This window comes from Xyrauchen texanus, chromosome 34 (genome assembly GCF_025860055.1).
Source record: "Xyrauchen texanus isolate HMW12.3.18 chromosome 34, RBS_HiC_50CHRs, whole genome shotgun sequence".
NCBI classification, from domain to species: domain Eukaryota; kingdom Metazoa; phylum Chordata; class Actinopteri; order Cypriniformes; family Catostomidae; genus Xyrauchen; species Xyrauchen texanus.
Genome location: NC_068309.1, coordinates 27714140 through 27741395, shown reverse-complemented (window position 1 = coordinate 27741395; position 27256 = coordinate 27714140). Strand labels below are relative to the sequence as shown.

Here is a 27256-nt window from a genome sequence, read left to right as displayed (position 1 = left end):
AAGATACAGAAGGACAGAAAAAGAAAGGTACAGACAGAGATGAACACAAAGTGGGGGATAAGAGCACTAGCGGAGTACATATATTATCTCCTTATTGGGTTGAACTTTGGTCTGCAAAGATGGCATCACAGTTATTTATTCCACTCATGTGGAGGGAACGGTCTGTAAACGATGCTTCCATTTCCAAAGATATTCCAAGCAATGATTCTTAATTTTAAAAAATGGCCAATGAATCTCTTAAATCTTGAGAAATGTAGCTTGACAAGTAGACACTTCTAGCAGTCTACAAAAAATGTATTTAGCCTTTTTCTTGTTTCAGTCTCCGAAGGTACGCCCATGTGCTGCTCACATATCGTCTGGTGCATATTGTATACAAAAATGACAAGATATTTGAAAAAACTGCAAGCTCCACTTAATTAATTGGGGTACACAGGTTTTCGTTGGTCCGCCAATAAATAAAGTCCCAAATAAAAGGTACCAGGCTGTTTCAATGCACTTTTTCTGAATTGGACAACGCTTGTGAGATTCATAGCAGCGATTAAATAAAAAATAAAAAAAAACACTTATGTCACTCAGGTGGCATTGTCCTGTCTAAGTGGGCGTTTCTTGATCAGAACAAGCTGCAAACAGACCAGACCTTTTGCCGATATTCACAAGTCCCATCAAAAGTTGAAAATCTCTGAATGCACAGAGAATCAAAGTATATCATAAATCAAAGAGACATATCACAAAACTAATATTTAAGCATTCACAAAATAAACATAGTAAACAAAGTAAACATTGGCCAAACCTTTGGACAAGCCCTGGCCTTATCTAGAGAGATAGATTTCCCCCTCTAGAGGAACCCTAAATACCATGGACACCATTTCCATAACACTGTGACCACACCCCTTTCCAATAATTCTGTTGTCCCCGCTTCCTCCCTTACATGTCTCCTTCCCATGAAGTTAAACTTGTAGACACACATTACACATGACAAAAGCCCACTCACCACCACACACTCCACCTCCTCTGGTTCCAGCTTGATCTGTATGGATGGCATCTCCTCGGCCGGCTCAGAGGCGGCTGCAGTGGATTTCTTCGGACTCGTCTGACACTGCGAATTAGAAAAGGAGAACATTCAAGAGCTAATCATCGAGAAGTAGTCTTAAAATTGTTCAAAGTGTTAGCAGAACACTAAACTCCAGATTATGAAATCTACAATAAATCACTGTAAGCAACCAGAGATAAAGTCTGCAAAAAAGTTTAAATTAAAAAGAACAAGTGAGAAAGGTAGTTAATGAACACCACCATACTGATGTGAGGAGAGTGAGAAGCTAGTTAGACTTTAAGCACGAGTTAGTTGGGGGGCAGAGATATCAGAACAAAAGAGAGAAGATGATGATTAGCCGCAGAGTGGAAATCAAGTACAGGTCAATCAAATGTGTGGAATGCATGAATAAGGACGAAGAATTGAAGACATCAAGGATGAGAAACACAAAAACAGTCAAGATATCAGACCTAGACTAGACTTGATACTAAAACTAGTTACCTTAAGGAACAAATAAACAGAGATGCCAAATTCCTACTAGGTTTAGAAACAAAAGATGTAGCCTATCCTGGTTCTAACGCTGACCAGCTGAAGAAAGAGCGAGTGATCTAGAAGCAGGGAGTGTTGGCCAGCAATCCTGTTTCTCCTCCCTCTTTCAGCTAAGCAGAGTCACACCCAGTTCTTTAAGAACGAGTAGAGAGAGAGGCCAGTCGTTCAGTAGACCAGCAGTATTAGCAGAGAGAGAGAGAGAGAGAGAGAGAGAGAGAGAGAGAGAGCGCAATGTGGTATTGCTTAGGCATGGGGGTGGGAGTCTGTAGTCAAGAGACTGCAGCAGATTCCACAAAGAGGTGTGGCCCCCCCATAAGATGGGGTGTGGCCATACTCAATTTGGCCCCCCGGTAAAGACATACAAAAGGAAAACACATGAACAAACATACATTCTGTACTATAAGCTGCTAATGTTGTCTTAGAAAAACCAGTGCAACCAAATGACCCAGACTCCGGCTGGACAAAATATAGAATATTCACAATATATTTGTGAAGATTTTGCTGGCAATATAAAATTAGCACACATTGTGAATGCAACTGCAAAGATTTTGATCCACTTTTTATTAAGCCAGTACGCTTCCAAAACATGATGGTGCTTTAGTGGCGAAGATTACTGAGTAAAGTAAAAATTACAAGAAGAAAGTAATATGAAATTAAAGTCATATTATGATTTTAAAGTCTGAATGTAATGAGAACCAAGTCGTAGTATTATGAGAAAAAAAATTACAAAATCACAATATTACGAGAAGACTATAAATCTATTAAAAGTCTGAATTTCAGATGGAGCTCCAATTAAAACTTCAGTAGTAAAAATGGTGTTTGAATTGGCAGATTTGATTCATTTCCATTAATCGCTTCAAGTGTCCCTTTTGAAATTAATCAATTCAAAATTCCAAATAAATGTTTTTTTTTTTACTTATCACGACTGGGAAATGTTGAAGAATGTCCCCAAATGCCATTTTTCAAGTATTAAAATGTAGTAAAGCAAGCAGGAAAAGGTTTGGTTGAAAAGATAAACACACTTTTAGCCTTTTTACAACACACAAACATCAAGATCTACACAATGATGTATACCGGTGTGAAATCACTCTGTGTGTGTGTTTATGTAAAAGCTCCCCAAGGAGCTTGTGCTGTGGGTAGTTCCAGGAATAAAAGAGGGTGGGGTGGGTGTGACCCCAGCCCCTGTATACCCCAGCAGGAAGTTATGGAGAGAGGAGGGGGCTCTCATTACCGTGAGAGGCAATGTCAGGGATTAGAGAGAGAAGAAAGTATGAAGTAGAGTGGAGAGTATAGATAGAGAATAGAGAAAGAAAAAAGAATGGGGAAGAGAGGAGAAAAAGAGAGGGAAATGAATGGGGGTGGGGAGAGAAGGAACCATCACAATCTGGGTCATTGCGTTCGCTCCCATGCCCCCGTGGCAAAGAGTCCCCGCCCCAGTGCAGCATGGGTAGCATGGCTGTCTGCATTGCATAGCTCACCATAGGGCTGGCGATGCATCAAATACCCACGATATAATCGCGATGATTTTGCTGACGATGTAAAATTCAACAATATTGTGAATATCGCAAAGATTTTAAGGAGCCTTTTATTTGGCCATTAAGTTTCAAAGAGTGCATCAACAGACTAATTTTCACAATCCTTCAGGGTTGGATAATTAATAAAAAAAAAACAAAAATGGGGATCTGATCATGTGATAATTTAACTGGCAAAGGCTGCGATTAAAGACAGATAAACATGGTCTGTGCGCACTTCAGAATGAACCGGCGATGCATTGATCTGAGTTTACGCTTGGGGGTGGCTGAGGCTCATGTTTTTAGCGCAGTTCACCTCCATTGTGAAGTATTTCAAGTGCAGTAACCGCTATTAAGTTATTATACAAATCTACAAACACGGAACAGTAAAGAAGAATTTGACAGCGGTTCACAAGATGCGAAACTCATAAATATGTGAAAAGAATTATGAAAGATATATATAGTATATTGTCAATTGGCGGAAAAATATCGGGGTATAAATTCTGAAGCCATATCACCCAGCACTAGCTCACCACATACGCCCTTCTGTCCATCCCTCCTACTACAAAAAAAAAAAATTCACTCAACTACTCCAATAAAAGAACAATACTAACATGGCATTTTGATTTTGCTAAAAGTCTGTATTTTCTACTGGGTGATTATCACGAAACCGGTAAAGAAAATGTCAAGGCCTGATGTATAAATGTTCATTTTTATAAATCCCGATGTGTGCAATGCCCATTTTGTGCATATGCAATTTCCCATGCACACATTGCAAAAAATTTTTGTAAAAATGAACTGCGTAAATGTTTATGCGCCGTCTGCACACTCTTGACTGTGCATACATACTCTTTTACTGGTGTATTAATTGGCAACAACAATTTGACTTTAGTAATGAACTGAACAGATGGATTATAAACTGGTTTTCGAATAGAATATAAACCCCATTTCGAATAATAGTAGCATGGATTTCTGCACTCAAATCAAAAGTAACTTATCCAGCCAATATTAGGCTATATTATTATTTTACATAACTTTAAAAAAAAAAAAAAGTTTTATAAATAAGGCCAGTGTTGAGTGTAATTTGATTAAAATTTGTAAAAATATAAAACATCTTAAATGGCCCTAAATATATGCATACTTTTCTTTATGCAAAACATAATTTTACATTTTTGTTTTGATTTGGTGTTAAATATGGTTTTGGAAGAATCAGCCTATGGTATGTGACTGTAAGGCGTTTCCTGTTGGTTTCATAATGCTTAAAGGAAAATAAAATTTACTGTGTACATTACCTTGACCTAAACCAACCCGATCAACACAAATACACCAGTGCCAAGAAATTTGACAAAATAGCTCTCAAATGCAGATGCTGGTCAGGACACATTTAGGAAAAAAGTTGTTCTTTCCCAGTTTCACCTTAGTCTCCCCTCCCCCTGGATAGTTTGGTCACCATTTCTGTTCACTCATGTTGACAATTAAATTTTTTAGGGGTGAACTAAAAGGAAGCCACACCAAAAAAAATTTAGCATTTGATTTGTTTACAGAAACTGTTAGCCATAAAAACCCAGCCCTTATGCCATGACACATTATATATCTCTTGGGTTCTTCCGGAAAAATATCAAGGGCTTCCAAGTCCTGATAACTTCTAGTTCTTCAAATTTGACCCTCAACAGAGTTGGAACCTTGTTATAAATCATTGCTCTTTAAGGTTAAGGTCATTCAAAACTTGAAGGTAGAGGAACATGAGCCTTACTGGAACCAGAAGTGGATAAACTCATAATACATGAGGCCCCGAGAAGGAAGCTAAAGGACTTCAGCTCTGAAGGGCCAAAAGTGTTCAAAGCCGCAACGTTGCACAATCATGTAACCTGAGGTTGGTTCGTGCTCCATACCACGGCTAGGCCTGACTGGACCACCCTTGGAGGAGTGGTTAAGAGGGTGCAGCAGGGGTATATGCAGAGGGGGCAGGGAGGTGTGGGTCATTCTCTGAGGGGCTTCCCTGTTGTTGTGTAGTTGGTTTCTCTGACCCCTGTAAGTACACAAGTGAAACCTTTTCCCAAATTCCAAATTCCAAGCTGCCCCACTCATAGACCTCGTCTTTTTTCATGATGATGGTGGCAGATAGAGGTAGGAGTGAATTATTTGTGAGCAAGAACTAGGTGAAATATCAAATTTTCACGATATATAATTGAGGTGATTTTGCTGGCGATATAAAATTAAGTAATATTGTCAATATCATGATGATTTTAATGCACTTTTAATTTAGCCTCTATTTAGCCTCTAGCATCATTCCACCAATTTCACAATCATTCAAGAAAGGACAATTAATTAACAAGATATGGATATACAGAATAAAGATATGGGCATATGCGATTATTAAATCACAAAAGGTAGTGACTTTAGTAAATGAACATAGCGTCTCTGGTGCACTTCATTGTGAACAGGTGCCGAGCGGTTCCGAGTGCACGTGTGTGCCTTGCGATACACCATTTCCACAGCGATTGGCGCATTGTTGGATCTCACATTCGTGCAATTCCAAATTTGTAACTGCTATATAAATGTAAAAGTAAAAATACAACAAAAAGGAAGAGATCACCAGATTTGTAATGAGCAACATTATAAACCGTCAAATACACACTGCATTTTCAATTTTCCACCAAAATATAGGCTCCAGGTGCAGGAAATACAACAAAAATATATTAGGACAACAGAATTCAGTTTTATAATAATAAACTTAATGATTTTCCACAATAATAATTCAGTGTTATATAATATTGACAACTCTGTTCCAAAAAAATAAGTGAGAGAAGTTGTAGTTTTTGCAAACCCTGTTCACTTAAAAATGTTTAAGGAAAAGTACACACAAATAATTACATTTATTAGGGTAGTATGTATTATTAAAAGTTTTGGGTGAACTATCACTTTATGCAGCATAATTCAAAATCAATAGTTTTCAGCCATGATTTATTTAATCCAAGATTGAAAGTGTCAAATAACAGGGTGCTTACTGAGATTAAGTTTTTACATGGTCATGTGATCCTAACATGGCAGCCCCCATGAGGGGACCCTCTCCATGTAGAATAAAACAGCTTTAATAAGTCTACATCTTAGGGCTAAACGATTAATCAAAATAAAATTGAAACTGCGATATGACCTCCTACGATTATCAAACCTCAAATGCTGCGATTTAATTAATGATATAGTCTGTACACGCTGCTCGCTGTATGTACGCAGCGGTTTTCTGTAGTGGATGACACATACTCAAAGCACATGTAAGGCCAATGAGCTGAGCAGGTTAAAATTTACAGCGCTCTAGAGAAACTAGTGTAATTCCAAATATCCTTGTCCACTAAAATTGAAACATGTCATTTGTTTACAGAAGATCTCTTGAGCACTTCTGGAAAAATATCAGATGTGAAGTTGTCCCTTTTGCACCTCTGTTCACTTGTAAATATTTTAGTAAAAATATATTGTAAAGCAGGTAATAAGGGAAAGGAGGCGCCGAGAACCGGCTAGGCAATATAAATAAATTTTTAATAATAAACTGAATGAAAAACACACAAACAAACACAGAGAAGCTCCATGGCATTCTCTCTCTCTCAAACCGCTGTCACCAGCCACCTTTATCCCTCGCGCGCCCCCATCAGGCTGATTGGGGACCGGGCGTGCGTTGTTCCAGCCCGGCCCTCCTCTGCTCTACATATATGCAAGTAAATAATGATTTTTATTAGGTTAGTATTACTGTATACTGGTGCATATAAATAAACATGATTAATTATCATTCTTCCATGTGTTTATAGACATGACTTGATTATTTTTAACTACATTTAGATTTTGTGCATTAAACATTTTGAATCTAATTTGCAACAATATTTGTACGAACTAATGGTTCCTCATAAAAGATTGATATATCGATTATTGATCGGCATGTTATTTTATCAATATATTTTTGAGGCATTGATATATTAAAATTAGCCGGGATTTAAATGAGAAGCCCAATTGGTGTACTTTCCAACCCACTCAGTTGGCCTCTGTTTAACGGTCTGGCGTAATAGCGTTGGAGACCACAAGAGGACTATATACCATTTACTGAAGCCAGTTCCAAAAACAAGACGTCTTGTTGTCAATGAAGTTGTACTAATTGAGAAAGACAAGTGTGAACATGATTCCAACATAACATTTGTGAAATCACAAGTCCAACAAGCATCAACAATATGTCTATGTTTATGTTCTCAATGACAAATAAAATAATTTTTTCCCCAATAATGAAAAGTGAGAAACTGGTATCCAAGTCAAACAATATGTGGATATGGCAACATTGTATTCCAATGTAATATCAGTGCTACAAATGGTGTTAGTTTAGATACTCACCCAAACACACATTGCACAACGTGCATCCAAAAAAAATAATTCTCAAATCAATCAAGCTTGACATTATCCAACTACCTCCTGTTTCAGGTTTAGCAGTCTGGCCTAAATTTAGTACACATATAAACACAGAGAATAAATAAAGGGGAACAGAGCTGTCTTAGCCTACTCGGCTCATAAACAAAAATTCACACACATTGGCCTAAAGTCTAGCTATATAAGTCCAGACAAGAAAATACATCATGTGAGATCTGCTTTCTTCATCTCCTACAGAGTAAACAGAGGAGACTGTGATAGAGGAAGCTACAGTGAGATCCGTTTTTTTGACATGTTGCATAGCAAAGCTACAGAAAACAAAGGTACTGATGTAGGATAGGGTCTTCCAGGATTCTCCTCACTGGACTGCCTGATTTTTACAATTCTTTATGATTGTTGGTTGTCAGACTGTGCGATACAAATCGTAGCAAAGACTTTGGTCCCAATAGTCAGCATTGACTGGGTGTTTTATCCCATCTGGCCATCGTAGAGACAGTCACACTGCACGACTGTGTAGCAGACAGTTTCTGACACTGCCAGAATTTTGTTGGAGGCCAATATTCATCGGCAAGTAATAGACTGTGGGTGAATGTCACACGAAGCGATCAAAGACTACCGACTCTGTCCTACAAGAAGATAAATATTTTACAATCTCTAAAATTTGTCTCGGATGACAAAATCATGGCAACAATCATAAAGAGTGAACCCGGCTTATGGTCTTTCCATTATAGTCTGGCATATACCCCAATGCGTGTAGTCAAGTGCACTTCAGGAAAGTTAAAGAGATTATTCAGGTGTCTGGATCACAGTAGTGGGGTGAAGCTCTAGTCCCGACAGAGTGTCAGATCGCGGTGGTCTGCTGCATCCTCCTCTAAATACTGTAGTGCTCAGAATCAGCGCCCAAGATCAGAATTGCATGCGCAAAGTGCGTTCAGTAGAAATGCTGTAGCTGCGTTTACACCGTTGCCTGATCTGCATAATTTCTTTTCGTGAATCGGGTGCTAAACCAGTGAGCAAATAACCGCCGCTTTTACAGGGTGCAATTCATTCTTCGTGAAAGCGTCTAAGCCTTGATTTTTACTAAGCTCCACCAAAATATAAGAGCTACACATCAGATGGGCCTGGTCATAATTTTTAAAATAGGATTAATTGCAAATGATTTATACTTATTTGCTGCAAGTATTGCATCCTGTTAAATAAGTTGCGACATGGGGGTAAACTCATCCAAGTTCCAAGTAGTAACTGACTGAAAAGTAAACTAGCTTTTTCTTTTCTCAGAGCCGCTACATTAAATCTTATGCACGGTCAAATAAAGCCAGCATCACACTAGCAGACTCCAAACAAAATTTTTGGCAGAGGATGTCACACTTGCAGACTGTTTTGTTGAGATCTCACTCTTCAGTCGGAGGTATGTCACACCTGCCAATACATATCAGTGTCAGACATATCAACTCACCTTAACTCTCTCGGATTCTGTCACGTGGAGATCGCAGAAATAACAACAGGAGTTCCAAGTGAACAAACAACTGTAATATAGATATTCTTAGAGTAACTTAACCTTGAATGTGTGTGATTTTATCCACTCGAGGCTTGCTGTAGAAGCGTATGGAAATGTACAGCTAAGCATGACATCTTGTCAGTCCATTAGAAAAAGAAGCAGCTATTTCATCACTTTAGGAGAGCACAAAAGCCCACCCCAGCAACAGAACAATTTTAACCATTTTGATGTGCTTTTCCAGGTGCTGGAACCATTAAATCAGCATTAATCCTGACGATCAAGGGATTAACGACCTCTCGATGGCAGATGCTAATGCGCAATCAGTCTCTCACCTGTTGACCGGAAAAATCCAAGTAGGTACAGCCAGGGTCCGAAATTAACTTTTTAGCCTACCAGTCAAGGTGGCTGGTAGATGAAAAAATAAACTACCAGCCAGTCCAATTTTTTTAAATTCTCTCATTATTCACTTTCCCTGATGCCATCCCAGATGTACATGTCTTTCTTCAGTGGAACACAAATAAAGATTTTTAGAAGATAGAGCCCTATTAGGTCCTTATATTGCAAGTAAACGTGCGCTAATACTTTGACAGTCTAAAATTCACATTGAGGCATCATAAAATCCACATGACTCCAGTCAATCAATGAATGTCTTCTGAAGTAAATCGATGTTTATGTAAGAAATAAGTCTATAATTAAAATGTTTTTAACTTAAATCGGCGCTTCCGTCCAGGGCTCTGATGCGGTTTGAAATGGCCAAAATCTCGCATGACATTAGTTGTCAATAAGCACCACTTCTGAATTCTCATGTGAACTTGCCGATATGCCAATGTCACGTGATGCTAAGTGATGCGTTTTTTTAATTTTTTTATTTGATCCCCTTTTCTCCCAATAGGGAATGCCCAATTCCCACTACTTAGTAGGTTACAGTGGTGGTGCGGTTACTCACCTCAATTCGGGTGGTGGAGGACAAGTCTCAGTTGCGTCCACTTCTGAGACCATCAATCCGTGCATCTTATCGAGTGGCTCGCTGTGCATGTCATCACGGAGAGTCACAGCACGTGGAGACTCATGCTACTCTCCGCGATCCACGCACAACTTACCACGTGCCCCATTGAGAGCGAGAACCCCTAATTGCGACCACGAGGAGGTTGCCCGATGTGACTCTACCTTCCCTAGCAACTGGGCCTATTTGGTTGCTTCGGCAACCTGGCTGGAGTCACTCAGCACGCCCTGGATTAGAACTTGCGGCTCCAGGAGTGGTAGTCAGCGTCAATACTCACTGAGCTACCCAGGCCCCCCTGCAAAAAGCGTTTTTTAAAAGTTACTAACATTTTTATTAACAAGTTAATTTTTAACCAAACTTATTTATTTGCTTTAGAAGGCATTCACTGATCATCTAGAGTCATTTATGCTGCCCAAGTGCCTAAATGTGACTTTTGGGTTGTCAATGTATTGGCACCAGTTTTCTTGCATTATAAGGAACTGACAGAGCTCTATCTTCTTCTAAAAATCTTTGTGTTCTAATGAAAAGACTGGAATGGCATCAGGGGAAGTGAATAATAAAATAATTTTAATTTTTGGGTGAACTATTCCTAGTACACATAACACAGTAACAGTTCTTGGTTTATTTGGAGTGAGATAATTCAGTCAGCTCAAAACGATTCTTTGATTCACTAAAAAGAGCCGGCACAAAAGATGGACCAACAGAATTTAAATATTCTTCTAAAAATCTTCATTCGTGTTCTGCCCAAGAAAGAAAGTCTTAAAAATCTGGGATGGCATGAGGGTGAGTAAATGATGAGAATTTTTATTTTTGGGTTAACTATTCCTTTAATGTGTTCAAAAGGCTAGCTACTAAATCAAATTAGATGCTCCTTTACACTTCACACAGGAAGACAGCCTTTTCAACACTTGGTGGGTAATGCTCTTTTGAAAAGAAAATAAGGTCTTGGTTGTGTATGTATGTGCATCTGTGTGTATGTTTATGTTTGCCACTGCTGTTTAAATATGTCAGAACAGTGTAATTTTAATGCAGTCTGTTTGGGCCTGGGGCACATCTTGTTCCGTGTACCAGCCAGTGCTGTCACTGCGTCCCTCCATGTAATCAACTCATCGGTCCAAGAGCGAAAGAGAAAGAAAAAGACATAGTGAGAGAGAAAAAAAAAATGGAGAAGGGGAGGATACAAATATAAGGTCACAGCTGTGTGGGGTGTTTTGAAGGGGCTGTGGTGCAAAGATTTGGTCATTCCCCTATGGATCTTTCAGTTAGTCTCTTAAAGGTACAATATCTCTTTTCGGCCAAAGATCTACCAGAGTTCAAGGCCATTTAAAGCACTGTATCCTTACAAAATCGTACTACAGCATTACCATGCTACAGTGAAAGTATCAGATGGTAATGCTGTACTTTGTCTTGTCTAGATGTTAGTCTTTTGTAGCCAGACTTTTAACTACTCTGTCATAAAATGTGGGCCACGTTGCAGCTTATTCAGGAAGCACCAACATAGACAGTAAAAGATCGTTTGACCGACATGCATCACAGCAAATCAGTTTGTTTTGTTTTTACATGCCATTTAGGTGCGGGTTTATCTGAAATAGAACATACTACAATAACAGACCAGCATGGAAACAATAAATGCGAAATACGTTCACAAATTCATTGTAAGGTTTCTCCAAGTCTGTGTTGCCCAAAAGCTGAATCTATGCATTCTGGTCCTAAGTGATGTCTCTCCTCTTTGCTGCCTCCACTCTACCAGCCCTTCCTCTTCAGAGAAATGTGACAGACAGAGCAGTGTCACCCTCACACACAAAAGTCATACTGGAACAAAAGGGCTATACGAGACATGCTGGGCAGGCAGCTCTGCTGAGAGTGCGAAGAGGAAGTGAGCAGCCTCACAGAGAAAAGAGGAACGTGGGAGTTTTTTGAGGTGAGAGTTGAGGAGACAAAGAATCACTTGAAAAGGTAATATGGCACAGTGAGTGACTGTAGCAGGTCATACATATAGAAGAGAGACACAGGGCCTAAACATACAAACTATTAGAGCTGTGTCGATACAATAAAATCTCGATATATCGCGATACATTTTCTCACAATATTGAATCGATACTTAGATCCATGTATAGTGATATTTTCAGTGCAGTCCGAGATGCTTTTTTGAGGCATGAAAGAGACTGAAACTGATCCTGCAGGATTCACGTTTCTCTCACGGACATGCTGGACTTCTCTCACATGTTTGGATCTAGGGTAGGGAAAAAAAACATTCATTTTCTACTTTATTTTAAATTGTACCATCCCAGTGTCGATTCTTAAAATACCAATATTGTCGTTTCTTTCCGTCTAAAACCCCAACAATCAGATGTGCATAAATACTTTTTTTTTTTTCAGATATGTAGCTTTCTTTAAACTGATAGATCCGTAATTTAACAAGTTAGAAGGTCCACTGTATAATAAATAAAAGCATTAGCTGGAAGATAATTTATTTTGTACTGCATGCAAGCAAAATTGACATTATAACCGAACCCAAATGAATTGAAATATCAATTCGCAAAATATCGCAAAATCGAGGGGGGCCTGGGTAGCTCAGCGAGCAAAGACACTGGCTACCACCTCTGGAATCCAGGGTGTGCTGAGTGACTCCGGCCAGGTCTTCTAAGCAACCAAATTGTCCTGGTTGCTAGGGAGGGAAGAGGCACATGGGGTAACCTCCTCGTGATCACTATAATGTGGTTCTCGCTCTCAGTGGTACGCAGGTGCACGGATCGACGTGGATGCTGTGAAGAATAGCGTGAAGCCTCCACACGCACTATGTCTCTGTGGTAACGCACTCAACAAGCCACGTGATAAGATGCACGGATTGATGCACAGATAAGATGCACAGTCTCAGATGCAACTGAGATTCGTCCTCCACCACCCGGATTGGTGCCAGATGGGCTGCTTTGAGTATTTCTGTATCTGCTGATCTCCTGGGATTTTCACACACAACAGTCTCTAGAATTTACTCCAAATGGTGCCCAAAACAAAAAACATTCAGAGTGGGGCAGTTCTGTGGACAGTAGGACTGGGTATAGAGTTTGATACATTTTAGGCACTGACTGAATTGCCTCTAAATTATCAAAATTTAGTATCAAAAAAATGTCTTGTCGTTTGGTACCAAATTTCGATACTTAAGGGGTTAATCTAGTCAGTGATAAGCATGTAGCATGCTAGATGTGCCCAAATCTAAAAGTGTCAGTGATTGGCTGTGTTTAGGCATCAAGGAAAAACACTAGTTTACGCCGATTACACCCAGAGACGTGGCTCACACGTGAGGCTGTAGTGTGTATGCGGCCTGACAACCATAGATGTAAAAGATGTGGAAAAGATCAAAAGTGTGGCTAAATTTCACCATGCTCTATGCCAACAGAGCGCGCGCGATACAATATTTGCAGCAACATAATTGCTGCCAAGACCGGCAACACAACAAATCTGATGAAGCACTCGACAGTGCACGGAATAAACTTGCTCTGGAGCAGAAAGTTGCTCCGTCTTCGACTCCAAGAAGACCGAGCTGGTGCTGTCATCCCCTCAGCGTGCTCCTGCCACAGAGATTCCTTCAACATGCCCACCACGAGTCCTCCTCCAAAACTACTGATGAATGCAGCGGCGCCATGACTGGGACTCCGACAGGTAGGTTAACGTTTAGCAAACAAACCAACAAACAAAATTGGCTAACTTGTAGTGGTACACGCTTGTGTACTTGTAAAATTAACATTTCTGTGCACAGTGACATAGTCCTATAAACTGGGACCAACGTAACTTTTGATGGATGGCTATAGATAGCTAGCTAAATCGATGCTAAAAATGCTTTAAAGTTGACAGTAACTGATCAGGTTTAACTCATTAAACTAGTTATCTTGTTAAATTGTACTTATCCTTAAGGTTGGCTGAATTAACAGTTTAGCTTTCTTTTTTTGCTTTTTTTTCTCTTCACATTAATGTTATAGCCTCTGCCACTGCCGACCATGGCATGAGGTAGACCAGAAGTCTTTGTGTCTGTAAAAAAACAAAACAAAAAAAAACAAAAAAACAACAAACTGAAAAAATAAAACCAAAGTTTTTTTGAGGTAATGTTTGTAATCTTGGTAAAGCGGATTTAATAAAATTGATATCGAAAAAAGTATTGTTTAGGAACCAGTATCGAAGTCAAGATATCGGTATTGATATTTCAATTTTTTGAACGATACCCAGCCCTAGTGGACAGAAACACCTTGTTGATGAGAGCGGTCAACAGAGAATGGGCAGGCTGGTTTGAACTGACAAAGTCTACCGTAACTCAGATAACCGCTCTGTGCATACGTGGTGAGAAGAATATCATCTCGGAATGCTATTCTGAGATGCAGGTTGGCGCCGTTTTGGCAGCACGAGGGGTCCTACACAATATTAGGCAGGTGGTTTTAATGTTGTGTCTGATCGGTAGAGGAAGTAGACCTTAATGGACTGCTATAATTGACACTTTATGATTAATTAATTGTAGCAGCTCTAGTAATTACAATCGTGGTTATTTATTCAATTAATTGTGCAGCCCTAGCTTAAATGTAATTTTTTTTTTTCAAAGTTTGTAGTCTCAGAAGTCATATGATCATCTTTAAAAAAAAAAAAAAAACAACATCATAAAAGAACAGTTAGAGCTTCAAACTCAGTCACTATGAACGGTCATAGCATGAAAAGGGGCTGTGTGAAGATTCTTTTCAATTTCTCCTTTTGTATTCCATTCATTTTGTATTTGTATGGAACGACACAAGAGTACCTACACAAGAATACCTACACTATAGCTGGCAGTCTTTGTGTACTGACTGCAGATAAATTCTAACACAAAGTAAAACACACACTTAGGACATTCTCTTCATGGTTGGCACACTCCCCATAGCAGTGAACTCCCTCTTATCTCACCACACCCTTCTGACGCAAACTCTGCCGTTACTTCCCACAGCCCTCCTCTCTCACACACACACTCACACACACACACACACACACACACACACACACACACACACACACACACACACACACACACACACACACACACACACACACACACACACACACACACACACACACACACACACACACACACACACACACACACACACACACACACATCATCATCATTCCTTTACCCAGATTTCATTTACTTAATGAAAAGGCCTGCCCTGCCTATAATTTCTTCATATGATAGCTAGGTGAAATGATGGTTCTTGTGATTCAAACCTTAAAATTTCACCTCTTGACTGAGAGCAAAATTAGCACCCAAGACCGGAAGAATGAATTATTTTCTATTCCAAAAATGCACCTCATGTCTGCTGCAAAGCTGCATTGACAAAGAAAAACAGAGCGAGAGCCGGAGAGATGGCGATGTCAACTTTAGAGGCAATTGGGCAGGCTGCTATTCCAGAGCGCATACCTGAGTGGATAATCTATACTTCCATTTCCCTGTAAGAATGTGGTTGAAAAACAAAATGTTACGCCTCTCTCTTTATAATTAAGCTACAGTGCCAGGCTAATGCAAATGTCTACCATTTGCATGCGTTTAGATGTGGGCAACACAAAGGTTTGTATCTAGTTTTCCAAATCACATAATTTCACATCCTGAGCAATGGGCTTGCATGCTGTTTCCAACATCAATAGGCACACACTCACATTCAGACACACCCTCCCCACCCTGAGTACCCCACCCCCCTCCACCTCCGCTCCCCCTTTCATTGCAGACAGTTTGGCAGAACTGCAGGGGTTGCTATGGGGACGGGATTCTTTCCCTGGTTAGTGATTGTGCTGCAATGGTAGGGGGTCATTCTGTCACATTGCCTCTAATCTGGGGAGACACGGACAATGTCCTTACAGCCCCGTACCACACACAAACATACTCAATCCACAGCTCCAGAGCCCCCACCCATCCAAAACCTCACCCGCACCCATTCCTATATAAAGCTGCACTAAATAAGATTTTTTTGCTTAATTAACAAATTGCCATTATTGAACGAATACATCAACAAAAGTTGTTTACCTGTTATAATGCTTGGATATGTTGTCTGGTAGGGTTGTTGAAGCCAATTTTGATTGTCATGCTTGTATATACTATACTATATAAAATGAATGGTCGACCGATATTATCAACAGCCAGTTTTTTTCTTGAGGGTGGCGGAAATCACCAGCTTGCATGTGAAGTGACTGAGACATGTAAATGACCAGTCACGTTTCATTTTGTTGTTACATGCCATTGTGTTCCTACAATAGACCGATTTGCAACACAGTGTCATTTAAATGGTCCACATATCAGAACAGCGGCAGACGAGATTGAGCTCAATGTTAAAGTGCTCGCCTGTTTCATTCTCCCTCTCACTCCTCAACAGTTCCCTGTAACATTTAACTTTCTTTTCTAATGACAAAAGGCAAACATCAATAAAACTTCTATTATATTCCATCTGCAAATATGCAGATATCTCATTTAAAAAGATGCCATTCACAAACCTCACGAAAATCCAGCGTTTTCTTCCCTTTGACCATTTATCTAATATCTTCCTCTGAAGCGCATATTATATCAGCCAGAATCAAAACTTTAGGATCAGGATCAAAAGTTCCTCGGATTCACAAATCATGATGGTCAGTCCATGACAATCTAAGCAGGCGATGCAGGCGATCCAGGCCATTTAAACTGTCAGGAGATTGCTGCTCGTGCTGGATCCGCACAAGCATGCAAGAGCAACCAAAGACTTTCTAGCAAGTCAGTCCATTGTCGGCCATGTTTGGAATGCTCTTGGGAGGCCATTTCCAATCATGACAGTGCAGCTCCGATCAACTTGAATGGGGAAAGACCAAGTTCCAGTAAAATCAGGCTGAGTTCAGCAGTAAAATCTGACAACACTGGTTTTATAAAGGATGCATTTTTACTTCAGATTATGCCAAAAAATTCAATTTTCCCAGCTTTTTTTTATTGACCGGCTATTTCTAAAAAGTGATTGACACTTTTGACTTTTTTTTTTTTTAAGAAAATACAATTGCTAATGTGGACATTCCATCCATGATTGGTGGACTACTGTGTGTACCGTTATATCCTTTTTCCAAATATATAAATTTCTTCATGTGCAAATAAATTACTAAAATTTAAAGACTAAACAGCTATCAGAAGAAACTGTCATCAACCATTTAAAATTTTATTTTTTATTATAATTTTATTTTTAACTTTTTACAAAGTTCAAGTTTTGTGTGAAATTGAGAAAATATAGTGCTAAATAAGAGTTTATAATTTTTAAGCAAATTTTTTTTTGTTATTAAATATGTTAAATATCTGCATTGCACCCTGCTCTCTGGATATTGGCATCGGCCATTAAAAAACCCATATTGGTCAACCACTAATAAATATAAACTCTTCTGTTGAACTTAAATCAGCCATATCACGAGTTTAACCTCTTAAATAGAAAATTGTAGTACAATTCAAACATTAATAGTAGATAAAACACATGAATCATATTAAGATATACTGGTGGTGGCTGAGGAGAAAAGAGATTTTAAGTGTTAAATTCATTCATTAATTTTCTTTTCATCAAAGCGAGTAATATTTCCGTTTCAAATATTTAATCGTATAACATACGATATAACTCTGGCTCACGTGATCACCACACATAGTTGATGTCCAGTGTGGCAGGGCGGAGCGCGGGGCCGGGTCGTGATCCTACACACCCGGTCCCATATTAGGCTAATCAAGCCTCCAAGGTATAAAGGTCGATTGCAGGGTGTCGTGCGGGAGAGAGAGATCGTTAACGGACATGTCCGTCACGTGTGCGTTTATGTGGTCTTGAGTTTATCATTAAAACTATAATTTATATTATCAAGCCGTTCTCGCCTCCTCCTTTCCATTAATCCCTTTACATCCTGGTAAGCTCAAACTGGGAGATTCATCAGCCAGGGGAGCAGTGCCAGAACACAACGTAATGTTTTCTTCCGCAAATTGTTTCAAGATGTCGCTTGAGAGCAAAAAGTTACGTAGTGCAGCTTTAAGGGGAATGGGGTTAATTCCCCTTAAGGGGGTACTTTACTTCCTCAACCCACATAATGCTGCCCATTTAACCTCCCTCATTTTCGGTCCAATCAGTACACTGGTGTCTCACATCCTCTAGACTCTGTTCTTTCTCTGACATGGAGTCCTCCTCGGGCAGCTCCCACAAAGTAAATGCAAAAAGAGCTTCACTGTATCGGTTTGCTTCTTCCACCACCTATAACACTCAACGCACAGACCTGACATATACAAAGTCCAAAACATTCTTAGGGATTCAAGTGAACTTTATATGTCTTAAAATCAATATGAAATCAAAATGTACCCCATTTACCTTCTTAAGGCACCTAAAAGTCAGAGAAAGCTGCAAATTAATTGATTTCGATGGGGACAATTCGTCAGAAGGACGGAGAGAGAAAACGCAAGGGTTTGTGAGAGGGAAGCTCAATTACGTGAACAAAAGTTGAGAACATTTTAACTTTGCCATAACACACTCTGACGTAGATATTTGTTGATCAATGAGGATTGCTCCAAGACATGATTCCAGTTGCTCTAGGAAATCTAATTTGCTGTATGCCCTGCTTGAATCCACACCCTCCAAATGTGGATCATTTGCATTCCCTTTGGTCTCATAAATGTTCACACCCCTTTCATAATTTATAAAGTACAGTATACATATAGTAGTGCATTGCCTTCTTGAGCATCCATTAATATTTGCACTTTGTGTAATAGTTATGTACAAGTCCCTCAATTGTCCTTTAAATTGGTTTTAAACTATTGCCTTAGTCTTTCTTTAGTGTTACCGGATGGCCCAAACACAGACTACAAGAGTGCAAATTGAATGAAATCCCATATACAGTTTATTGTGCTTCTCCAATCTCAAATCAATAATTATCAGAAGAAAAAAGGGGTACACAATATGGGACTTTTAATTATAAAGAAGCACCAAATACACAATGGGACTCTTATTTTGAAATGTATGCACTCCCAGTTGTGAGCTCAGTGATGGCTGATTCACTGAGAACGTGAACCTGATTCAAACTGCTAACTTGAGCTCCTGAGTTCAAACCCTTGGTTCTTTTCAGGTGTTTCATGAAAAAGATACGGTTCAAAAGAGTCATTTGTTCACGACTATCTCAGCCATCACTGAGCTCACAACTGGGAGTGCAGACGTTTCAAAATAATCCCATTGTGCTGGGTTTGTAGCTGCGTGCCTTGCAGCGAGCTCGTCAGAAACAGAACGGGTGAAAAGCGACTCGAGACACACTGGTGCGTGCTCTAAAGATGTATTCAATAACTCACAAGATATCTAATGAAACTGCATATGAAAGCACACCGAAGGATGCCAAAGGTGACTAGATTTTAAATAATTGTCTAAATAAATTATTTTTGGTCAAATTTGCAAACATTTTTGCAACCATTTCACAGTCTGGAGCCCTGTAAAAAAATATTTTCTTTTGAATATATCAGAATATCCTGTTTCACTCAGAAATAAATCATATTAATGATGCTAAATGAGTTGTGAACACCATTTCAGGCTGACTTTAAAAGTGGAGAACCAAAAACTTGAGCTTCAACTTGTCCATTTTCCTCACTAACTCAAAATTGAGGCTTCGATTAATGTGCTTTGTGTTCAGCCACTGAGCTGAAAATGATGGATAATACTATAAAATATACACTTATGTGAAACACTTATGAGAAACAGAATGGAATGAATGGGCAGATGACAAAATTGGAGTCAATGGTCTTAAAATTGACATTTTTGAGAGCACGAAAGAGGTCTAGTTTATTGAGAGAATGTCATTTCCTTTCCTCAAGAATATATTCATACACACGTTTAGGCCCAAAACCATTATAAAACCTGCTAGCAACCTAAAGGATTTGCTTCTTGAGGCACCTTGCTAAAAGCCAATACACACAAATGTATGCTACCTTGTAAAAAGAAAAAAAAGTGAATGTTTTCGTTTTATATTTTTGTCAATTGAATGATGCTAGGGTGTATTTTACACAAAGTTAACTTAATGTGTGTGTTAAATTTCTGTTGACAGACAGTGACTGCTTCCTGGAAAGCTTTGGTTAAGAGTGTTTTTCACTTATATGTTAAAAAAAGATGCAAGACAACTACTTATACCAACAACAACTGTCTACTCATCCTCCACATATCCACAATCTCCTTTAACAGCAAACCAATGAATAACTACAATAACTTTAGATCTGCAGGTGTAGATCTGAGGGGTTTTACACCTGACTGAGTGTGAGAAACTGTTATGGTAATGTCCCACCAGCATCCCACTTTATTCAATATAAGGCACAACCTAAAGGTGTCAGAGGCCTGATGTTGTCTTGAGAATAGGGACAATGGGCTTTTAAGACTGGGAAATGGTCAAGAAAGACTATAATGTCCATTGACACCACATTGTTGACCTAAGTGAAAAATCTAAGGGGAAGTGCCCAACTTCATATGATGTAATCATAGTTAATCAAGTTTATACAAAAAAGAACTTTGACAAATTTTTTGCTCTTTTACAACAAGGATTTAGTACAGGTTAAGGGTGTGGTAAAGACACTAAAGTGCAGTCAACACGTCTAAGGACGATTTAAGAGAGGGAGCGAGGGAGATGGGAACTGCAAGGCGTGCACCGCTGCTACCCTGCAAAAACATAACCTTGGTCACACCCAGGGTCGACTGCACCCTGCTCCTAAAAATAACGGTGTGCTTTCAGACAGCAAAAGTCCCTAACTGTCTTAACACCTAAAAAAAGAGGCACTCCACATCATGCCCCCCCCCCCGGCTAGCTGGCTCGATTAGGCTGCCAATGGATGCCTCAACCTACAACACACTGCCATAGTGATGTCATCCTGACAAAACCCAAAGGCTGAGACATGAAGAGGGTGGCTGAGTTTTTAACTAGTTTGACCCAAGTTTGTCCACAGCAGTTAATGATTACCAGCTGTCTGACACACCCTGGGCAGAGCACTCAGTGTTCCTCCAATGATAATGTCTCACTCTGCTCACCTCCACCAATATGTCTCCACCCAAAAATGTGCCCAGAGCTCAATTACAGAATAAACCACAATAACTTATCCATAGCCAAAAGGTGATGTCTGAACAGTGATACAACACATTTCTGGGTTGTCCTGTTTCACTGCCCTCTCACAGTCTTGATTAGGTATGGAACTTATTCAGAGTAAATCTGGTCGCACACTGGACAAGAAGAACCAAGCCACGTGGTGTCACGAGTAGACAAGGGACAGGTATCGCACAGAGAAAGCATTGGTGCAGCACATAGAGGTGGCAGTCCAAAACAATTCAACTAATCACTGTACAGAGTACAGACAAAAGTAACATTCAAAAGTTTATTGAAGTGAATAGAGGAGTTTGCAGGTGGTGTATGAAAAAAAAAAAAAGAAGAAAAACAGCGCAAAGTAAAAGATCAGAGAAGGGGACATTTACTACGCAATTTCTTTATTTGAAAAGATAAACTTGTTAGAGAAATTGCCTATATACACAATGTTTCTTCTAGCCTAAAGCCAATATATGCTCCTTCATAATGTTTTGGGTCAAATGTAATGAAATTTAATGGAAACTATGCGAGTGGCACTAGACGGCATGGCGGAATGTTGAGTAGCCCTCGAAGTAATAGCTGAGTTTGTACACTGAATGTGCCAGGTAGACAATTTGTGTCCTTAAATTTGAATTCATTGTTATCAGTCAGAGTCCAAACTCCTTAACAACATATTTTTATTTTTGACAGGAATCAAAATAGCCTCTTCTCCAATATTGGGCCAGTGCGAGTCAGGACTATTAACTGGCCAGCCGGGGCCAATAGCCTCGGACCTTGAGATCAAAATCGATCTGCATACCCACCATCGGGCCAATAACTCACGCCCAAAATATGCCCTTAGTACACAGCACATCCCGCCCATTTCACAGGCTAGAGGGAAGCTCAAGCTGAGGTATTACATTATCTATTTATCTAGAATATCAAGTTTATATCGAATGTAAACAGTAAGATTACCTAGCGTTGCCAACTTACCGACTGTAACTTCCATAGTGTCCAGAGTGGTTTCTCCACTAACAGCGGGAACATATCCTAGTACTCCATCTATGAAAGTTCACCGGACCATTTAAAGTAATTTCTTTGGAAACTGCGTTGTCCATTGGACGTTTTAATGGATTTGTACTTTGCCCGCATTTTTTTTTCCCTCTTTGAACCTGTACAGTTGTGCGCTAGACATACAACCTGGGAAGTTCTGCGAATCTCCGCCTTTGCCATAGAGACCGCCTCAGTCCCCATTTGGCCCAAGGGTAATCGGCAGGCCAAAGGTCCTGAGAAAGCCCAGAGGAAGCACAATAAAGCCTCAGAAGTGACAGTGGGAACGCAACTGACTCTGGCGCACCTTAACATCCCCTCATTTGGCCCATTAGTGAAAACACTCCAAATGAGGCTGTGAGAGATAGACTTGGACTATTCAATGGCTTGCACTCTATAAAGCTGTATAAAGGTCACATATCACATATTTTCTAGAGTTTTTCCAACAAAAAAAATTAAATAAAATTAATTCTAATGTTTCGGCAACGAAAAACAATAAAAAAATAAAAAAAAACTATTTGAAACAACAGTACAACCCACTGAAAAGAATGAAAGGCCATACAAATACTTCATGCAAATACGCGTATGCAGAAGCGAGCACTTGGCCACTGCATTGCCAACGTGTGGTATGGTTGAACATAGACAAAGTGTGTCTTTGCATTCCTGTAGCAGTAACAAACCTCAGTACTCAAGGTGGCGATAGCTTGAAGTTACCTTCAAAAGTCTATTATTCAAGTAAGGTGCTATAAATATATTGAATTAACCTTACTTGCTTAGCAATATTTTCTTCAATCTGATGCACCACCATGATGGTTGTTAACTTAAAGCAGAAAACTCACATGAAACGGACAGTTAAAACTAATGTCGGCTATTGTGGCAACGTTGAGATTGCTGCTTGTACTTGCATTGTTGTTATAAAATTGCGGTCAGATACAAATAGAACTTGCATAGCTAGAAGTGTCTCTGTTCATGGACTTGTTTTGGTCTTAAGTCTATCCTTTACAGCTTTTTTTTTTTTTAAAAAGGAATATTCTAGGTTCAATGCAAGTTAAGTTCAATTGACAATATTTGTGGCATAAAGTTGATTACCACAAAAAATACGTTTGACTCGTCCCACCTTCTCTTAAAAAAAAAAAAAAAAAGCAGGTTACAGAGAGGCATTTACAATGAAAGTGAATGGGTCAATTTCTGGAAGGTTTAAGGTGAGAAATTAATTCTTCTGTTAAAATTCATGTATTATTTGAGCTGTATAGTTGTTTAAATTGTCATTTTTACATAAATTTTAGGGTTTGTTGGCAATACATCATCATGGCAATAAATTAAAATAGAAAAGGTTAGTAATTTTATCACACTAAAATCACGTTAACATGCATATTGTTTACTTCTTGTGGCTATACTTTTGAAATATTTAGTATTTTAATGTTTTCGGATTGGTCCCATTCACTTCCATTGTAAGTGCCTCACTTGGAACCCAGATTTAAGCTTTTTTATTATTATTATTATTATAAAAAGAGGGATTATTGTGGTAATCAATATTATGCCTCAAATGCTGTCGATTGAACTTAACTTGAACCTGGTACAGAATTAAAATCCTGTAACAAATTAAATATGGCACTGCTCAGAATAAGGACAAGATTTAATAGGCCTTATTTACAGCAGCACCATGCTTGAAATTTGACAGAAGGAAGGATGTGAGGGATAGACATACAGTCTTTTTCAATGGGTTGTAAAGCTGTTTAATGTGGTTTGGATCGTTCCACTGACGAAACATTGAAAAATATCTTTCCAAGAAAATTCACAAAAAAACAAAAAACTACAGACAACATGAGTCGTGGAAAATTAGATGTGATCTAGGAGCTTTTTGACAGCTTTATACAGTGCATGTCATTGAAGAGATCACTCACAGCCTTGTTTTCATTCCCAAATTTCCCATTAAAAAAAATATCAAAGACGGCACAACAGCAAATAAGGACTAAATAATGCTTCTCTGCCACAAAAAAACAACTACAAATGCAGTTAACAAACCTGAATCCCAACTTACAAGACATTATGGGAAGGATATGACTGGTTTTTTATATATATAATAAAGTCATAGTTTTGGGTAAAAACAGGCAATGGCCTCTTATCAGGAAATGCAGTGCAACAAACTCACTGACAGCCCTTTAATAATTAGTGACTAACAGAGCAGCTCAAAATGTTAAATAAGATAGCATCATAACGGACTTGAATTTCTTTTTCCCATATAAATGAGAGAGGCTGCGGTCACTTTAAGAAAGCAGCTAAGATGGTGTCACTTCAACTAGCTGCATTTGGCGCGCTTCCTTCCTGTAAATACCGCTTTAAAAACAGCACTGCAGATAAGGGACGAGTCTGACACATATGTACCACAAAGACTTTGATCACAAGTTGAACAAGTGTTTAAAATACGTCTGCGTTATCGTCGGGAGGCTTCCGGGTGAGCGGTGACTCAGAGACGCGCGCACTGAAGGCAATATAGTGCAAGAGTGAATAAGAAGCGCGCTAATCAGCCAGCTCAGACATTATCGGCTCATTACGGTTAACGGAGAGCACACCGAACCCAAGCAACTGCTCATAAGATGAGGAACTCTCATATGACAGCCATGCAGACAAGAATCCGGGCCGCGGCAGTCGGTTCGTAGACAACATACATACCGGCGGTAGCGAACGTAAAACGGACTTACTTTTTTATTCCGAGTCTCCGTGTGCATCTCGGTAGCTAAGCGCTGGTGACGGGGTGAAGTGTATGATCGGGTGGGGTGATATTTGAATAACAGTGATCTCGATGTCAATTTTTCCACCTCAGTTTCAGAGCAGAAAGGTGCGCTTGTTGCCTCGGTAGATCACAGAAATCATATCCCCGGCGTAGAGAAATAAACCCTCTTTCCGTGGCCCCGGCTGTCTTTCAGTGTGAGTGTGTTTGTTGCCGTGTTTCAGGGTAGGGCTCGAGCTGTGGGAGTCTGTCCTCCGCCTCTCCCTGCTGCTGACCCCACCCTGCGTCCCCACCCCTTCACTGTGTCAATCAGAGCCTGTGTGTGTGTGTCGAACAGCAGCTGCGCCCAACGCGATAATAGCATTCAATATCATCATCGTGGTTGTGCGCGTTACAGTTTTAGTGAACACAAGCCGTGTGACCTCACCTGATGACGTCAGGCTGCACCGGATGTTCTTAGCTGCTCAACTGTTTTGTGGTCTGTTTGCATGAACGGTACCTGAGATAATCCTCCATGTGTGATTCACCCAGTCAATCATTCACATATTTTTGATGACGTTTAAATCCACTTAAAAGATAGCATTGCATTCACTGTTTGCCATGGCTTTTGACTTGTAACTGTAACCAAAGTCTGTATTTGTGAAACAGAGAGACAGGAGTGAGGGGTTGGGGATAGTGGTTTGTGTGAAAACCAATATAGGCCTACACAAATGTTTAAAAAGAGGTCAGTGCTTTTGTATTGATTTGAAATTATTTTGTGTTTTCTACTTCAAACAAGAAAGTGAAAAAAAAAAGTAAAGGTGTTATTTATTTAGCATATTTATTTGTGTTTTTTTATTATTTAAATTATATGTACATATTTTTATTGTTTTATATGGTAGCTTTATTTGTTAATTTTTATACATGTATTCACTTGTTTATTTTATGATATAACAGACTGGATCTGCACTGTACATCCCCAGTAATGTTTCTTCATTTAAAATAAAAGCATAAAAATTATTCCTAATACAAAATATGAAGTTTGCTTAAAGTGGATTAAATTCTTATCATTTGTTCCTTGTGACTGCATAATGCGTTTATACGGATTCATTTGTATGTGATGTCTCTTGACAGAAAGGGGCCATTAGAAATGGATATTGTGACTTTCTACAATTTAAAACTTTGAGCAAATTGAAAGAATTAATCTGCTTCCTGGAAAACAAACCTAAGTCTTGTTTTTCACTTATATGTATTAAAAAGGAGAACAACTTGTATGCCATCAACTATCAAATAATCATCAAAAATAAAATGTGCACTCTGTATTACTCTTGATTATTGCTTACAGCATTGATAGAGATGATGATTATGAATTGATGCATCTAGTTAAATTTTATATTTCCACCACATCACCCTACTGTGTCCTATTATGCCTCGCTGAAAAAAACATCACTCAAATGATTTATGTGCAGACCATTGAGATGAATATCTAGAATATTTGTTTCCAACTACATTTCCCATAATCCTTTTAACATACCCTTACGTCCTGTGAAAACAGGAAGTTTGTACAATGGGAAACATGAAGCGGTTAGGGACAAATATGTTGATGTCTTTCAAGGAGTTTGCTTCGCTAGTTTAAGCTTTAAATATGTAATCCTCTTTGCGTGTGAAAACAAAACAAAAAATACTTACGGATTGCTGATTTTCTGTCGGGTGGAATATTGTTGGAACAACTCCGTCCTTTAATATCAGCCTCTTTGCGAAGCCTGCATTAAATTGTGAGCGGTTCACAAAACAGCCCGGGATGAAATGTGCCGAACAAACCAGTAGGTTCGAACTGAAACGAGCAGGAACCTCCTTATAAAGAAACTTCAGCCACTCGTTTCTAATGCTGGGATCCTTTGGAAGGGCATGCAGAGTTGCAGATGAAATCCTACAGCCAGGAATGGCACAATGTTTGATGTATTTCCCACACAAATACTTATCAGCTGAGTTGTTAGTATCTTTTGGTGTTTCCATGACGAGGAATAACACTTCTGCTTTATCGTTTCACCGGGTCTGGGCGGGGCATTAATGTGGGCGGTCTTATGTTTATATAGATTAAATTACTCTGACGTCACACGGCAGGAAACCGTGCTCCCGGGTTCTTTCGAGCTGCAGATTTCAATGGTGAAGTTGTAATCATCTTTTAAGCTCTATAGAGTGTAATAATGTATTTTAATGTTAATAAAAAATTATTATAAATGGTTTATATATGTTTCCAGTGAAGAAATTATGTGGGTTCTTTTCTGAAATTTCTTAAACAGCAAAACAAGTTGGTTCAATGAGCCTGTATGATTGTCAGACATGTAACGTTGATGAATATACATCCTCACGTTTAACACACTTCTAAATCCTAAGAAATGTGTGATATCTAAAAATAAAAACTACCATTAGACAT

At 39.2% G+C, this 27256-nt stretch overlaps 1 protein-coding gene across 3 annotated transcripts in view; it reads right to left on the bottom strand.

The window, feature by feature from the left end:
• The window catches only part of LOC127627297 (Krueppel-like factor 8), a 54584-nt gene extending 27579 nt beyond the window's left edge, over positions 1-27005 (bottom strand). The window contains exons 1-3 of one of the 3 annotated variants that reach the window (XM_052103637.1): positions 24812-25437; positions 22053-22345; positions 992-1096 (exon numbers count right to left, since the gene is read on the bottom strand). In XM_052103637.1, the coding sequence (XP_051959597.1) occupies positions 992-1096; positions 22053-22106 (159 nt within the window). In that variant the 5' untranslated portion in view covers positions 22107-22345; positions 24812-25437. Of the gene's footprint in view, positions 1-991; positions 1097-22052; positions 22346-24811; positions 25438-26508 lie in introns of those variants that run through there. The other 2 variants (XM_052103636.1, XM_052103638.1) reach the window with 2 other exon arrangements.
• Positions 27006-27256: the final 251 nt, after the last annotated feature.